This window comes from Ictalurus punctatus, chromosome 4 (genome assembly GCF_001660625.3).
Source record: "Ictalurus punctatus breed USDA103 chromosome 4, Coco_2.0, whole genome shotgun sequence".
Classification (NCBI taxonomy): domain Eukaryota; kingdom Metazoa; phylum Chordata; class Actinopteri; order Siluriformes; family Ictaluridae; genus Ictalurus; species Ictalurus punctatus.
The window spans coordinates 3,320,988-3,337,734 of record NC_071284.1 but is presented as its reverse complement, the minus strand read 5'-3'; the positions used below and the strand labels follow the sequence as shown (position 1 = coordinate 3,337,734).

Sequence of the window (16,747 nt, the reverse complement as noted above, 5' to 3'; positions counted from 1 at the left end):
CAGAATATATCTTTGTACTGGGGGAGGAACCAGGAGTACCCGGAGGAAACCCGCAAAGAACAGTCCAACTCGGTGCACACGGGGATTCGAACCCCCAACTCCGCGGGTGTGAAGCAAATGCGCTACCCGCCTACTACAATACATCGGCTTAAAGCCGGGCTCAAATTCCTAAAAACGGTATTTAGCCTGTTAATCCGATTCGTCTTCATCTTCGGATCAAAATAAAGATTCCACGAAGACGCCGAGCGCTTCCAATCAAATGACAGTCTCAGAGCATAACAGTCTGCGAAATAGTATTACTCAAGATACATCATTTAATAATCAGGAATGATTATTTAGCAACTCGAGTTAATCTTTTCATCATGCATACATTATGTTAAATGAATCATCAAAATATTATTTTTCTTCATTATTAGATTAGTTTGTCTTTTGCTTTTTGGCTGTAGTTACTTAAAAACGTACCGTGTTTGAGGTCATGCCACATAACTACTACACTCTACACAAATGATTATCTAGGGTAATTTATGCGAGTTTTGAACAATTATTTTGCATAATAGTAACAATAAAATGGTCAGATATGTGCATGCAGCAAACGTTTGCACACACTAATCGTACATACGAGAAACCGTCCATGAATTGCTGAAGGCAACATTTGGGCAGGCTATTTTTAAATAAATAAATAAATAAATAAATAAATAAATAACGCCTAAAGCTGCATTCAGGATTTACAAAGCGAGCAGAAAAGCATTCGGGGAAACCTAAAACAGATCGCATTTATTTTTCTTGTCAGCCAGGACAGACTCCGCATCCACAACCCGTGTTAGTACCCCGACGTTCGCTGGTCTGAATTAGCATCTGAACCGAAAATCTAAACCACGACGGTCCCGATAGTGACGCCTCTTCCGCCACAGAGCACAAAAAAGTGTTTCCCCGCGTTCCAACTGGATCTTAATAGAGCTTGTGTGTGGTGGCCCGGGGGGGTGGGGGGGGGGGGGGGGGGGGTGGGACTGCCGCTGTTGCAATTAAAATAAAAACGGCCAAAGATGACTTTTTTTATTTTATTTTTTTAAATGCTAGAACTCGTGCTCAAGAGAAAATATTTCAATTCAGGAGAACTTGCAGTGTACAAAACTTTATATAGTAGGTACCATTACGCGAAGAGTTTTCCCGGGCCGCAACATGTTAATTTGTCCTTGTGGAATAATACGTCGTACCATCGTGCTAGTTCACCATACGTACGCCTAACACGGACCAACCTTGGCTGCGTAGCCCCACATATCGATCCGGTCTTGCAGTCTCTTCTTACACTCGGGTTGCAGTCTCACCCGCTTGTCCTGGAGAGCCTCCATCAAACAAGTCATCTCTGTAAAAAACAAAAACAAACAAAAAAAAAAAAAACACAAGGACGCAGTGAGAAATGGAGTCAGGCCACCAGAGTGAACATTCCTGTATCGCATGATTGACAAGGTCACAGATAAATTCTGGAAGGTCTCCTGGACCGATAAGCCGACTCGTTCGGGTTGCTCGCACTCACGTCGGCCTCGGCCAGGGGTTATCGCCGCACACTGGTGCTTCAGGTCCAAGGCACAGGCTGTGTGCAAGACAGGATCCACGAAAATGTCTGCTTTGCTCTCCTTGAGCATGTTTAAAACCTCCTAGAGCGATAAACAGTGAGAAGCGTTACAATGAAAGGCATGTAGAGGTGGAATGGAGTAAAGCATTCAAGGTATAACAACCATACAGCAAGCACAACAGCATAGTAGTCTCACACACACACACACGGGGATTCCCTTTTCCCCCCGCCCTCAGTACAAAGAAAAGCATCAAAATTCTCATCGCAATGCTCTACAGACGGAGTGGAAAGATTTTAAGTTGATAAACGATGCCCCTTATGGTTGTGTATTCGGATTTCGGTATCAGCGCTGCAGCGTATAACGAAGTCACTCTGCGTCCTTTATTCGCTCGTTACCTTTTTGCACGCGTCATGTTTCAGCTTCAGCAGGTTGGTCTTTAGACATTCCTCCACTTGGCCTGTTTGTTCTTGTGCTGCGGCTTCCTCTGCACACAACTCGGTAATCTACAACACATGCACACACACACCAAAAAAAAAAAAAAAAAAAAAACCCCACCAAGACACGAGAGAGAGGCAGCGTGGTGAGGAACGGCGTTGTTTACACAAAAGGAAGGGCAGCAGTACAATCAAATCAGATCAGGTTTCGTTTCTTCAACACGTTTGGCTTGGTCTCCTAAATTCGATAAACGGACCTTACGAAATATAAAGCATCGGCATTTCATGTTTCCTCATTCCTTTCAGAAAGACAAAACATGGAGGGGAATTTATGGCAATAATTACAGTGGATTAAGGTGAGGGTATGCAATACTTTTTATAAAAAAAAAAAAAAAAAAAAAAAAAAAAAAAAAAAAAAAAAAAAAACAGTGATGAAAACCTTCATTACACCGTTTTCATGAGGTTTGACCTCAGTGCTGAAGACTGCTGCGTGTGGATTCGCTTAAACAAGTCGACGGTAAATTGAAGGAGAAACGCGAAACGACTCGGGCGCACGGTATTCCGCTATTAATCTCCCATCGAATACTGTTCGCTTCAGGATATTACTCTTTCCACACGAGGACTTCTCTGTGAATAACGCACTCCATCCATTATAAATCCTTCCCTATCGCCATATCAAACAAAAGGAACAAAACACTAAAGAGGCATGACGCGACAGGAAAATAATCAACGTGAGAACCTGATTCGTTTTTTTTTTAAATAAATCACTGACGTGTTTTATTCCTCTTATACAACAGCAATTCACCACCAATTACATTTCATATTAATCAACGTCGTACTTTTGAGTCGATTATAATTACAGTACATGAGACCATATATGACCTAAAACATGATCGGATTTTCACGCAAGTCCTAAGAGTAGACAAAGAAATGTTGTTTAAGAAATTAAACAAATGAGAGAAAGAAAAAAAAAAAATTATATTTGGTCATTTATTTATTGAGGAAATTGATCAAATATTACATATCTGTGAGGGTCAAGGTACGCAGACCTGTAGGACTAGCAGTTAATTTAAAGGTGAAATTAGAGTCAGGTGTTTTCAATCGACGGGATGACGATCAGGTTTTATTTAAAGAACAGGGATCTATCAAAGTCTGATCTTCACAACACACGTTTGTGGAAGGATCTCAGAAAAAGAGTTGATGCTCGTGAGGCTGGAAAAGGAAGTTTCTTGCGTAAACACTCCTTTACGGATCATTTTTTTCGTAGCCGTCTGATAAACGAGGCCCGATATTTTCTGTAAAATCTGACCGTACGTCACTATTGAAAAGTAATGCTAGGTAACGTAATCTCCCCGTACGCCAATGCACAACGGTCGCTTTAATAGGTATCCGTTGCGCTTTTTTAGGACGACAGGAGCACCTGCTCAATGTTTCCTCATTACTTCCACTCGGGTGGATCTGCTCACGGCAGCAGGGTGCTCGTTATCGCACTTCACACTCGAGGCGAGGTGTCCTTTTTCCAAACGCAGTTAAATTATTTTTTTTATGAAACCGTCGCATAAAGGAAAAAAGAGAAAATAATAAAGCCAGCAGCCAGCCCGTGGATGTGGGCCAATTCGAGCTCCAGCGTCCGTCTCTAATGAACATAGTAGGTGTCGTGTGTGCACACATTGACTGCTTTAGATCGGGGCTGAAATGTACATGTACATGTACATGTACATATGCATGCCTCTCACTCACCTCCTTACTGCAGTGAAGCTGAAGCTGAGGATCCAGTCTGTAGTCAAGGGCCGACTCCTGCAGGATCACCCTGATCTGGTCCTCGCAGTCTGAAGACAAACGCTGGCGAAGAACATCAAAGTTTTAAATCATGGAGAAAAGAAAAAAAAAAATCTATTTAAAGCAAATCTAAAGAGAGGTTATGATTTTTGCATACTTTTACCACTCGTTCAAAATAGCAGGATTAAGCTGAATACGCGTGAAATGATGCATTTTGAAAACGCAAATCGTCGTAACTAATAGCGAATCGGCTCGTTAACCGTTATTCATGATGGCCACAAATAAGATTTTAGTATCTTGCTTCGGGTTCATATTCTCAGCCACTTAATTAATAATCGTTATCTTAACAGGTTAAACGACGAGCACTGATTAGATAACACCAATCTATATAAATCAGAGAAATTAACTGTTTAAAAAAAAAAAAAAAAAAAAAAAAGATTGTGTTTTAACCACATGGGAAAGAAATGTAATGATTATACTCAGTACCTGGTCGGCATACTTGAGCTTGAGACAGGAAATGACTTGGCCCTCCAGTTCACCGTCGTCGGTGGCCTTGTTCAGGATGTTCTGACAGAATTTGGGAATATCTGCTTTGCAGGCCTTCCGTAGCACAGGATTAAGCCTGTAGTCTAAATACAAAGAAAAAGGAAAAAGAAAAGAAAAACAACCCTGTTATGTACACACAGTGAAGTACAACCATGTTATATACACACACAAATCTCCTAGTATAAAGAGCGCAGCTACAGTAATACAGACAAAACCGTCCTACAGTAAAATCACCATCATCACGTTATTTTAAAAAAAAAGGAAAAAAAAAAAAAAAAAAAAAAAAAAAAAAAAAGAGGGACTTCCAACTGCTTCAGTCAATCCTCACTTCAAGAAGCTCCTTCTGCATCATCGTAGTCATACGCCCTATTCAGATTGGATTCATTCATCATCGGGGGCGTCTATAATAGAATTTATTTTATTTTATTGTATTTTATTTTATTTATTTATTTATTTATTTTCCACACGTCTCCTCATTGATAAAAATGGCCACAGGAGAAGTGAGTTGCTAGTGGGGTGGCCGAACTGGCCGGAAATAAATAAATAAATAGATTTTAAACATTCCCAGAGTAGCACCTGTAAAAAAAAAAAAAAAAAACCAGGAAGTTATTCCCAGGACCGCATGGAAATTTAATCCCGTCCGAATAGGGCTACGGAAAGACGCTTTGTGGTAAATATTTATTTGCTGCTAATAAAAATTTTTTTTTTTTAAATAGTGACGGAGCTGTAACTGTGAGCGCGTATACATCTGCAAAATAGTCTGATTAACGCATGTAAACATACACACACACACACACACACACCATATTGGAAATAAAATCTGATTATTATTTTGATTTTTTGCAGTTAACGTTTTGCAAATTGCACAGATTGCCGTCCTTTCCCGAGCCGTTTCTATTTATTTGTCGGATTGTATCTGCACGTGAGCGTCTTTGTGTCGAATGATACACGGAGATACAAGAGGGGAAAGAAAAAAAAAAAAAAAAAAAGGGGCACGTGAATTTTAGACTCAGACATGAGCAAAATATAAGCTAACGTTTCAGATGATGCATGTTATCATATTTAAAAATATAATTTCGCTTTTAATTAAGAGTTCAGGTTTAATATTCGCAGTGTAGGACATGGTTGCTATACACTCACCTGTGCTCTGAGTAATCTGCCTCTTGGTGATCATCTGCTTACATTTGGGGTCCATTAGCTCGCTGTTCTTGTTCTGTTTCAGGCACTGCAGCATGTTCTTGGCATCGGACTCCGTACAAAAACGCTGACACGTGGACGAGATGTGGAAATTAAGATCGAGAGGAAACGATTTTTCCTTGTTCTCTCATTATCCGATTCTTCAATACAGGGAGTACCTACCGGTCTTTAATGCAGCCAATGCAATTTGGGAGGGTAAATGTTTTAAACAATACACATCACTAACCTTAATCATCTGTTTGCAGACTCTCATCAGCTGGTAGTCCAGCTCAGGGTCCATCATCTCCAGCTCCTGCAGCTTAAACACCTTCTGATGGCACGTGTGAGACAGCTGCTGTTTATTCTCCTTCAAACACTCGGTGACCTGAGAAAAGGGAACGCAACAGAGGGAGACATTCTCTGAAGAGAAATTCGGGACGATTTTATCATAGCCAAGCCAATCGTACGATAAACCGATAATGTGATTATCGTGACAGTCCTAATAAAGATACTCCACAAAGCACCGTCGCTATCAGTCCATCACCGGGTCTCACACACAGTCACACACTTTCACACCTAGAGGCAATTTAGAGTAGCCGATTCACCTACTGGAATAAAATGGAGGAAACCCCTCACGGACACGTGGAGAAGATGTGAAACTGTCACCTGAACAAGTACTCGAGCAATGCAAATGAAAGTTCAGCATATGATATCTTCATTTTTCTGGGTAGCATTCTGACTGAAGATGAATGATCGAATGAATATCTGACTTCAGTTTTTTTTTTTTTTACAAAAAATGTTTTGATGAACGATAACGACCACCTCCAACACACTGTGGCTGACAGTTCGACGTGCAAATCCCCAAATTAACACGCCGGGTGATCCCGGCTTACCTGAGCGTTGCCAAATGACACGGCGGAGCAAAACCTCTCGATATCCTTCTTACACGCGCTGTGCAGCTCAGGCTCTAGACGAATGTCCTCCGACTGAAAAATACATAAAAGGAAACATGACTCCTTTACCCGGGGCTGTGGAACGCCATTACGCTTCCCGCTCTGGAGTAAACAAGCAGGTGAGAAATATAAGAGCATGAGCTGATACTAAATTTTCATGCCACGGTGGTCTCCGTGTCACCGGACAGGCTTTAATGAGAACGAAACTTGGACAGGATTTGAACTGAAATCAGTTTTACTCATCCTTTCAGATGGGAAATAATAATGGCAGACACTTGGATACCACAAAACCAACAGCTAGTTAAAGAAATATTGTAAATATGTTGTGTTAAAGCTGAATAAAACTCCATAAGAACGTCTTTACTCTTGGAGTGTAAAGGTCGCAGCTTTATATTCTATTGCATTATATAATTTTAAAACGTTAACGGACAGGACGAGCAGCTTTTCTCGTACGCTAGAATATACTGTGTAGCATTAAATAATTTATTTTATTTTTTTTTTAAATGTAAAAAAAAAAGAAAAACTAATGTATGTGGTCACATTTCTCACCATTTCCAGCTCTTCCACCCTCAGCTGTTTGCGACACTTCAGGGACACGCGCTGCTCCTTCACATCCTGGAGAGTGTCATTCCTCACGGTGGTGCTCAAACAGAACACGACATCGCCTCTGGAGAAAAAGTGAAGAGCAAGAGAAGGTGAACCAGACAGATGGCGACAGAAATAATGCGCGTACATTAAACATGCGTCTCACTATCCTTGTGAGAACGTTCCATTGACATAATGAATAATGCAGCTAGTTAACGCAACGCTGCACCTAAAGCGAATCTAAAAACTAAAAGCCACAGTTGAACCCGACTATACTACCGTCGAAAATTGGTATTATGCACAGTCGCTGTAGTCTTCATCAGTCCTCTACAATGCTTTCAAAAGTAAAGAGTTATTGAGAGAGGATGTAAATAAATAAATAAATAAAACAAAAAAAAACACAGCATGAGAGAATCATACTTCTTTTTAATGTTAGGACACAGTTTGAGCACGTCCTCCTTGCAGGCCATCTTGAACTTGTAGGAGAAACGAAAGTCCTTCATCTGAATCTGGGAAAATGAAACAAGCCGATCATTTAAAAAAAAAATGTTCAACATTGTTTTAGGAAGTTAAATAATATGTGAAACAGTAATAAATCGCACTATCTTAAATAATAATAATAAAAAACAGATGGCAGGATACCACTTTTTCTTTGTCCAATACTGATAACTGAAACCTAGAGTATCAGCTGATATTTTTTCCTTTATAAACTACAAAGCGTTAATACTTTCACACAATCACGTGCATAGCAAACGTAATAAAGATCAATTCTACCAAGAATGACGACAACGACGACGCTATATATAATCCCCAAAAATGCTTTTCCAAACCCATTTCCACTCTTTTCCATTTGCTACACGATCAAATCACATTCTTCTGTTTCCCCTCCTCGGATGTCCAGTCCACGATTGATTGCTGGGTTTCGGAGAACACGAAATGCATCCACTTTAAAAGGCCGATGACTCTGGACCAAGCAAAGCGAGATTTAACCCTTAAACACCCAGATCGATTTTTTGGGAAACCCGACTCTCCTGTATTTTTTGTTTGTTTTTCTAACCCTATTCTAGCAGTCAGCATCAAGTGCCCTAGATCACTTTAAAAGAGGAGAACTTTCATTTTCAATCTAGCTCATTTACACGTCCCAATTAAAAAAATAAATAAATAAAATAATCCATCAGAGAATAGATGATTTATCCAGTAATTTGGCGTTCTTTTTTGTTCGTTTGTTTGTTTTTAACTGTGAACAAACCCTCCTGAAGTTTGGATTTTTTTTCTCTTTACAAAGTAAAGAATGAAAATTCCCAGTGAAAATCTGTCTTCATCCAACATTCCCTTAGCAAGTTATAGCCATTTATTACAAATATTATTCTAGGCGTTTTTTTCAATGAAAAATAGGTATTGAATTTACTGACGATGTCCATAAAAAGGAGCTGCGTCTCTCAAATGAGGAATTTCAAAAGTTATTTGAAGGTTAATGCATTCCCTGCTATGAGCAAAAGTTCCCTTGGTCCATCACAGCCTTCTGCTTTTGGACAATATAAAAACTTGAATTTAAAAATGTATTTAATTGATTGCATACAAAACTCCACCAGGCTGGCAAGTCGTTTAAAAAAATCCCCCCCCCCCCCCCCCCCCCCAGGGCTGATTAGTGCTGAAGAGTTGATTATGAAAACTCTGACTTTACAGGTACAAGCTTACCAGCTGGAAGTGCGTCACTCCAACAGCGCACTTCTCATTCATCTCCTTCTGATGTTTGTTCTGGACCAGGCAGTCCATCAGATCCCCCGTGTCTAGCTGATTATCAGCCACATCCTATGAGGAGGGGAAAAAAAGGCAACAATACGACTTGTATATAAAATGTACAGAAATATGCAAATTGGTAAAATTATACTAAATCAACAGGGGCTTCACTCACGTGGCAGTGGGTCTGGATGACTGGCTCGCACGCTCGGATCAGCAACGCTTCGATCTGGATGTCCTGTGAAGAGGCCGAAATAAAATTCGCTTTCAAAATATTTTAAATTAGACAATCATTATGTACAGTTGAGGTCGGAAGTTTACATACGGCGTGCAGAATCTGCAAAATGTTAAGCATAATCATAATAATCATAATAATAATAATAATAATAATAATAATGGATCATAAAACCGCGTAAATTTTTTTCTTTAGTTCTGCCCTGAATGCGCTACTTCACATAACAGATGTTTACATATAATCCACAGGACACAATAATAACTGAATTTACACAAATGAACCAGTTCAAAAGTTTACACACGCTCGATTCTTAATACCGCGTGTCTGTTACCTGGATGATCCACGACTGTGTTTTATGTTCTGTGAGAGTTCTTCATGAGTCCCTTGTTTGTCCTGAGCAGTTAAACTGCCCACTGTTTTCAGAAAAATCCTCCAGGTCCTGCACATTCTCAACTTTTCCAGCATCTTCTGCATATTTCACCCCTTTCCAACAGACTATATGATGTTCAGATCCGGATTTTCACACCGTGGACGACCGAGGGACTCGTACACGACTATTACAAAAAGGTGCACACGTTCACTGATGCTCAAGAAGGCAACACAGGATACATTAAGAGCCAGGGGGGTGTAAACTTTTGAACAGGATGATCGGTGTAAATTTTGTTTGAACCATTTTTTATTTTTTTATTTATTTTTTAAACTAGTCCTGCCTTTCAGAAACTACAGAAGATATTTACATGATTCCCAGAAGACAAAATAACCATCACAAAACAAAAAAAACTGGTTCATTCGTGTAAATTCAGTTGTTATTGTGTCTTGTGGACTATATGTAAACATCCGTTATGTGAAATAGCGCATTCAGGGCAGAACTAATTTTTTTTGGGGGGGGAATTGTGCATTTCCACAGGGTTACAGCGTACATTTACCTGAACTAAAATGCACGGACAACAAAACATCAATAACCTCTAACCTCGGACTCGAGCTCGGTCAGGTTTCCCACCACATCCCTGCAGTCGGTCATCAGATCCTCTAGATGTTCTTGTAGACACTCCAGTTCCTGAAAAAAGGAGGAGAGAGCGCGAGCGAGAGAGAGAGCGAGAGAGGTCTGTTGATGAAATATGTATTGGATTATATATCCCTGGAGTTAAGACGCAAATGCAAAGTACGCGTAGATGAATTGTTTCTGATGCCACAAACATTAGACAACTTCGAAGAACGCAAACCAGCAAGACAAGCGATCGGAAACGAAGGGGGCAAAAACGCGGCGATTCATTCGAGTAGTTCTGCTAGAGACGGTACAGAGAGACAGCCCACTGCTTCGAATATGCGAGCATGGAGGTTGTATCACGTAATTACCATGCCTGTGTCGAAAGAGACGTCACCTTGTGGGTGAAGACGTTAATAAAATATAAAAATAAAATAAAATAAAAAAGCCTGGTCTATCACCAGAGCCAAAGATCAGAACTTATTTAGGTCAGGTTTCAAAACCACGTCTGAAAATCGTCTCGTCGACCGGTTTCTGGATCTCTCCCGCGTTCAAGGAGATAGGTCTTGTAGAAGTGAAAATAACTGCCTGGGAGCTTTGCCAAGATGGCTGCCAAGTGACAGACTTTAACAGAACGTCCTGGGTTCTGCTCCTCTGCTGTAGATAAAGAAATAAACAAGGATTGTCCTTTCCTGCTAGGGCAAGGCACAGAACGTATGTGTTGTCTTTACAGGGTCTGAAAGGGATGCAAGGCGACATGAGCCGAGAGACAGAGAGCGAGACAGAGAGCGAGACAGAGAGCGAGACAGAGAGCGAGTGTGAATGATTTGGCATGACTGTTGCTTGGCGTTAAGTGTTTATATCCATGTGTAAATTCACCGCACTGTACGTCGTCCATTTCAGCGGGGAGCTCCGGTGCGTAGAGTTCAGTTTTGACTTTAGCTAAATGCCACGTGGGCATCGTAAAGTGCAAGACAACCGACTCGATGTAAACGCCGTCCACATGCACGCTAGCGGCGAGCGCAATAAAACGTGCATCTACAGAACGCACTTCAGTCTTTACATACCTGACCAGTATCGGTCTTCTCGCTGCACCACTTTCCCAGGTCAGTCATGCAGCGTTTCTGGAGTTCTGGGTCCAGCTTCACATCCAAAGCCCTCTGATGCAAAATCCTCTGGACTTCCACTTTACACTCCCTCGTGAGCTAGACAACCAAAAAACAAAAACAAACAAACAAATAATAAACTTTAAAAAACAAGCCAGTAGACACAATCATTTTTAAATCAGTTTAAAAACCACAAGGAACAGTGTACAGTAGTTCTACCGAACAATTCTATTCATTTCGGCAAACAATTTTATTTACAGCGGCATTTTTAAACGCGGTTTACTGACTTCGTGGCGTTTGAGATTCATTGACTATTATTGCATCCGTTATTAAAATTACGGATTGTGGACTAGTTTTGCCTAGCACCGTTGTTGTTTATTGTTATATAGTTATTACAGTAAATGCACACACACATAGATGACTAATACCTGGTAGCGAGTTAGCATTTTAGCCCTTCCGGTTCCATCATCCCGAAGTCAATGGGTGTTTATTTATTTAAAATGGGATTTTGGTTAAAAGCCTGAAAATGCTTTTTATATCTATTGAAAAAGTCGGTTACTAAATGAGACTACAGACGTTGTTGGCAACATTAAAGGTCGTCGCGCCGAACAGGTAAAGTCTTTGCAGATGAATCGGTTCAGGTTTACCGTGCACAATTTAAAAAAATAAATTAATCAATTTAAAAAATTGGATGAAGATTCTTCCAAGGGAGTAAGTCCGTATTATGGAAAATGTTTTCAAATCAAGTTTGTCGAAAACCTTACTGGGTTTTTGTCGAGGGAACCGGCGTGATGCCAACATCCGGGTTTCGGTACAAAACGAATGCATCCCTTGAGCCACTATTACTCTGGGTCAAGCTGCTGAGTTCAGAACAGCCGCTGTTCATTGTTTAATATAATACATGTGAATACATAACCGAAGAGATTAAAAAGGTGTTGTAACCGTGTAGGCATTTACCCGTCTGCCTTGCTCTTCTGTTCGGTACGCGTGACGATAGAGGCAGGAAAACACCGCGCCTGGGGGCATCATCTCGCTCGTCTCGTTCCAGCCGTGTGTGTGACAGAGCCGGGACGCATCGTTCTGGCACTTACGATACAGAATAGGGTCGAGCCTGTTGGAAAGATCAGGCTGAAATGATACATTTGAAAGGCGGGGGACGAACACAAAACGGCAGTACATCCTGAAAAAGGGAAATGATTTGAATTTCGAGGCAATCGCAACGAAAGTGTCCAAAAGTATGTGGACGCCTGACCATCATTTACATTTATTCATTTAGCAGACGCTTTTATCCAAAGCGACTTACAAACGAGAAAATACAAGCAAAGCGATCTATCAAGCAGAGAACAATACAAGCAGTGCTACCGTACAAGATCCGTTAATTGAGTTCCAGAAGAAGCAAAGTGTGCAGAGTAGAGGTGTAAGTGCCAGAGTTATTTATTTATTTATTTATTTTTTTATGGGTTGATTAGGTGTTCACGGAAGAGGTGGGTCTTTAGCTGTTTTTTGAAGACGGGGAGAGATTCTGCGGTCCGGATTGAGGTTGGAAGTTCATTCCACCACTGATGAACTGTTGGTTTGAATGTTCTTGAAAGGGACCTTGAGCCACGCCGAGTAGGTACTACTAGGCGTCGGTCGTTGATTGATTGCAGATTGCGTGAGCGAACGTAAGCCTTCAGGGGAGAGTTGAGGCTTGAGGGAGTTGAGAAGAACATCTCACTGGTGTGTGGTTCTTCCCCAAACTGTTGCCACAAAGTTCGAAGCACACACAGAATATCTTCGTATGCTGGAGCATTACAATTTCCCCGACATCAGTACCTGACCTCACTAACACTCTCGTAGCTGAATGAACACGCCCCCCCCCACAGCCACGCTCCAAAATCTAGTGGACAGCCTTCCCAGAAGAGTGGAGTTTATTATAAAAGCAAAGGTTGGGGAGGGGGGATTAAATCTGGAACAGGATGTTCAGCAAGCACGTACAGGCGTGGTCAGGTGTCCACATACTTTTGGCCATACAGCGTATGTAACATGGTGTTTTAGAGATTACCGAGTACCTTCTCCTCTACAAAGCTGACGCTCCTAAAGCAGAAGCACACAAACACTTCAGAGCAGCAGGTGGAGTGGGCACTCGGTATCGATGGGTTATTGCACCAAACTGCCGATTCTCTAAGTGCTCTAATTTAAAAGTACTTGTACCTAATGGACTGTGAAACGGCGCGGAGCGCAAACGTGCCCCTCTTTCACGTTAAAAAGACGAGAGCGGTGCACTGATTGAGAGGGTCAACTTGCAAATGCCATGGCTCAAGCTGGAGCTGAACAGAAAGCTCCGAGCATCAAACATTGATTTTAATTAAAAACAGTAAAAGGCCCATTGACCAAACCAAGTGATCTACATTACACGGCCAAAAGTATGTGGACACCTGACCATCACACCCATACGCTCATTCCAAACCCATAGGCATTAACATGGAGTTGTTCCCCCTTTGCTCTTATAATACGCTCCACTCTTCTGGGAAGGCTTTCCACTAGATTTTGGAGCGTGGCTGTGGGGGGATGCGTGTTCATTCAGCTTCAATCGCGCTCGTGAGGTCAGGTAGTGATGCTGAATGAGGAGGCCTGGTGCACCGTTGGGTGTTCCGGTTTATGCCAAAGGTGTTCAGTGGGGTTCAATATTTCTAAGTTATCCATCTATCCATCCAACTCTACAACTATTAGCATGTTATCTATCCCTCTATCCATCAATATTTCTAAGCTATCCATCCATCCATCCATTTCAGACTTGCTTTCTCAAGCCAACATCAAAGTTTGTCGTGACAAACTATCTATCTAGGTAGGAATTCAACACAAGGGGTGCACAAACATCTATTTCTAAATTTGTGAATAAGCAGGTTCAGTACACTGCTGATATACTGAGGGTTTTTTTTTTTTTTGGAAAGGAAAAAAAAAAAAAACCCCCGATAATTAAAAATGGTTTTGTTTAATACATAGGTCTCTCTCTCTCCCTAACTAATGTGCACTATGTTGTAACTGATGGGCGCTACTCGATCCTGAATTATATTATATATATATATATTATTATATATCCTGTGCTATTAGTAGGATAAATTACCTTTTTTTTTTTTTTTTTAAAAAACAGAAACTGGAAAATCCAGTGAAGCGGAAACACGGATGAAAGAACAGTGCAATGCAAAGCGTCGAGATTCCGACAGACACAGAGACACGTACAGCAGTTAAACATAGCAGCTTCCCTGTGTGGCGTCCACGATCACCTGGGTACACCGTAGACACCTTTTCTTCCCTCGGTTTCCCGTAACCTCACTTAATTCACACCTCATTCACCTTTTCTGGAATCTGCCTCCAGACTTTGGCCTTTTCAGGTGCTGTAATGCTGCCACGCTTTTGTCCTCGTGTTACACTTTTGAGCTTTACCTTTTACGGAGTTTTTTGTGGGTGTCGCTGAATGCAAATGAGCTGTCGGGTTGCACACACAAACACACCTTGAACTTTATGGGCCATTGGAATTAATCCTAAATAAATAAATAAATAAATATTTGCATGCGAGTACGAAGAAAATAGCGCTACCGTTAATGTTTGTAAATCTGGCAGAATATATTTTAGAATAAAATTATTAAAAAAGAGATACATAAGGCCCTAATGGGCCTGGGAACTCGCATATCTGCTGATTATCTGATAACTAGCTCGTGATCTGTTTTGAGTACGGTTTTAGTTAGAATAATTCCAAGCACAACATGAGGAAACATTTCACACATTTCCCTGCAAGCCCTTTCACATTTTACTCTCGAGCCCTTCCTCACACGGCTTTACAGCCATTACTTTGCTTTAAAAGGGAAAGAAAAAAAAAAAAAGAAAAACACCCATCCTGTGTCATATATTAGATTTCATTAGGTGACTCACTTCCAGTCTCTGGAGATGAAGTACTGTAGCTCCAGCAGCCTGTGCTCGCAGTCCTCTACCATCTTTTCTGTGTAGAGATGCTCCATTAGACACGAGAGGATCCTACACACACACACAGAGAGAGAGAGAGAGAGAGAGAGAGAGAGAGAGAGAGAGAGAGAGAGAGAGAGAGAGAGAGAGAGAGAGAGAGAGAGAGAGAGAGAGAGAGAGAGAGAGAGAGAGAGAGAGAGAGCGCGCGCGCTCTGGTCACTTACATCTACGACATTTTAACGAGTATTGCTGAGTAGAACATGATTCAGGGTACGTATGCAACATGAGACAGTTTGCTTTGATCCACTTTTGATTTGCGATTTTGTTTTGTTGTCGTCGGGTCAGTTTGACGGAACTCACATGGGATCTCCGTTGCGGATGTGTTTGCAAGCTGTCTGTATTACAGACTCGCACGCTTCATTGAGAGCCCGGTCAATGCGGTAATCAGCACCAGGGTCAGCAGATTGGATGAGTGCCTGGAGCTGCAACACACACACACACACACACACACACACACACACACGTAGAAACAGCTTTAATCATATAAATTAAACCTTTTCTTGGATACATTTTAAATTTTAATATTTGGAATTTATACTCAGTGCTGCTTGAAATACGGAAAAAATCGTCAGATTCACACACTACACAACTGGATCTGTTCCGTTCTTTAAATAAAACAGAGCGCCCAGCCACACCCAATAGTCATCCCCCAGTCATTGAAAACACCGGACTCGAATTTCAGCTTCAAATGAAACGGTCAATCCGAGAGGTTCGCATACTTCCGGCTCATTTTCCTCAGTAATTAAATGAGCAAGTATAATATTTTTGTCTCGTTTGTTTAATCGGGTTCTCTTTGTCTACCTTTAGGACTTTTTTTTTCGATGTTTTAGGTCACATTTATGTAGACATTTCTGTAAACCTGCTTTGTGACAATGTCCATTGTTTAAAAACGCTACACTAATAAAATCGAACTGAATCAACTGTTTAAAAAAAAAAAAAAAATTAAATTAAATAAAAAAAAATTTAAAAAAAAAAAAAAAAAAAAAAAAAAGGGACATAAGGGAGTTGTGTGAAATGTAAGATTCAGAGAGATGCACGGTCACGAAAAGCTCAGTTTCACGGAGCGCGTCACGGCGTGCTTACTGCGTTCTGGCACTGGCTGTCCATCGGCCCCTTGTCTCCTCGGCCCACCCTCATGAGACAGTGCAGGGTTCTTCCCTTACGGTGCAGACCGGAGCAGTGAGCCTCGATCTCGCCTCGGCAGTGCAGCACGATCTCCGGGCTCAGCGAGAAATCCTCCATCAGCATGTGTCTGTAGTCCAGCATCTCGCCCTGACAGTCTCCGCTCACCGTGCGTCCTGGAGTACGACACCGTGACAACAGAAACCTGGCTTAATTAACTGCGTCAATTAACGGTTCTGCCCTTTTCCATTACAAATAAACCGGTATGTGGCGTCAGTCACACAATGACCCAAGACTAGCGTTAAATTCTAGCGTGAGCGAGTAACCCAACGATACAGATACAATGCACTTTTTATTCGAATATTTTGGAGATACTGGATTTTTGATTCCCATGAGCTGTAAGCCATAATAATCGAGACTTAAAAAAAAAAAAAAAAAAAAAAAAAAAAAAGGCTCGAAATATTTCACTTCATGTGTAATGAATCTAAAACATAAGTTTTTTTTCGTTTT

The 16,747-nt window shown here is 41.1% G+C and overlaps 1 protein-coding gene across 1 annotated transcript in view; it reads right to left on the bottom strand.

The window, feature by feature from the left end:
* glg1b (golgi glycoprotein 1b) overlaps nt 1-16,747 on the bottom strand; it is a 38,389-nt gene that overhangs the window by 4,393 nt on the left and 17,249 nt on the right. Inside the window, exons 8-25 of the mRNA XM_047152559.2 lie at nt 16,199-16,413; nt 15,416-15,537; nt 15,026-15,127; nt 12,071-12,224; nt 11,075-11,212; nt 9,993-10,079; nt 8,963-9,025; nt 8,746-8,859; nt 7,468-7,556; nt 7,012-7,129; nt 6,403-6,495; nt 5,757-5,894; nt 5,474-5,597; nt 4,274-4,416; nt 3,749-3,850; nt 1,970-2,077; nt 1,535-1,655; nt 1,257-1,363 (exon numbers count right to left, since the gene is read on the bottom strand). Coding sequence (XP_047008515.1) covers nt 1,257-1,363; nt 1,535-1,655; nt 1,970-2,077; nt 3,749-3,850; nt 4,274-4,416; nt 5,474-5,597; nt 5,757-5,894; nt 6,403-6,495; nt 7,012-7,129; nt 7,468-7,556; nt 8,746-8,859; nt 8,963-9,025; nt 9,993-10,079; nt 11,075-11,212; nt 12,071-12,224; nt 15,026-15,127; nt 15,416-15,537; nt 16,199-16,413 — 2,138 coding nt within the window. The remainder of the gene's footprint in view (nt 1-1,256; nt 1,364-1,534; nt 1,656-1,969; nt 2,078-3,748; nt 3,851-4,273; nt 4,417-5,473; nt 5,598-5,756; nt 5,895-6,402; nt 6,496-7,011; nt 7,130-7,467; nt 7,557-8,745; nt 8,860-8,962; nt 9,026-9,992; nt 10,080-11,074; nt 11,213-12,070; nt 12,225-15,025; nt 15,128-15,415; nt 15,538-16,198; nt 16,414-16,747) is intronic.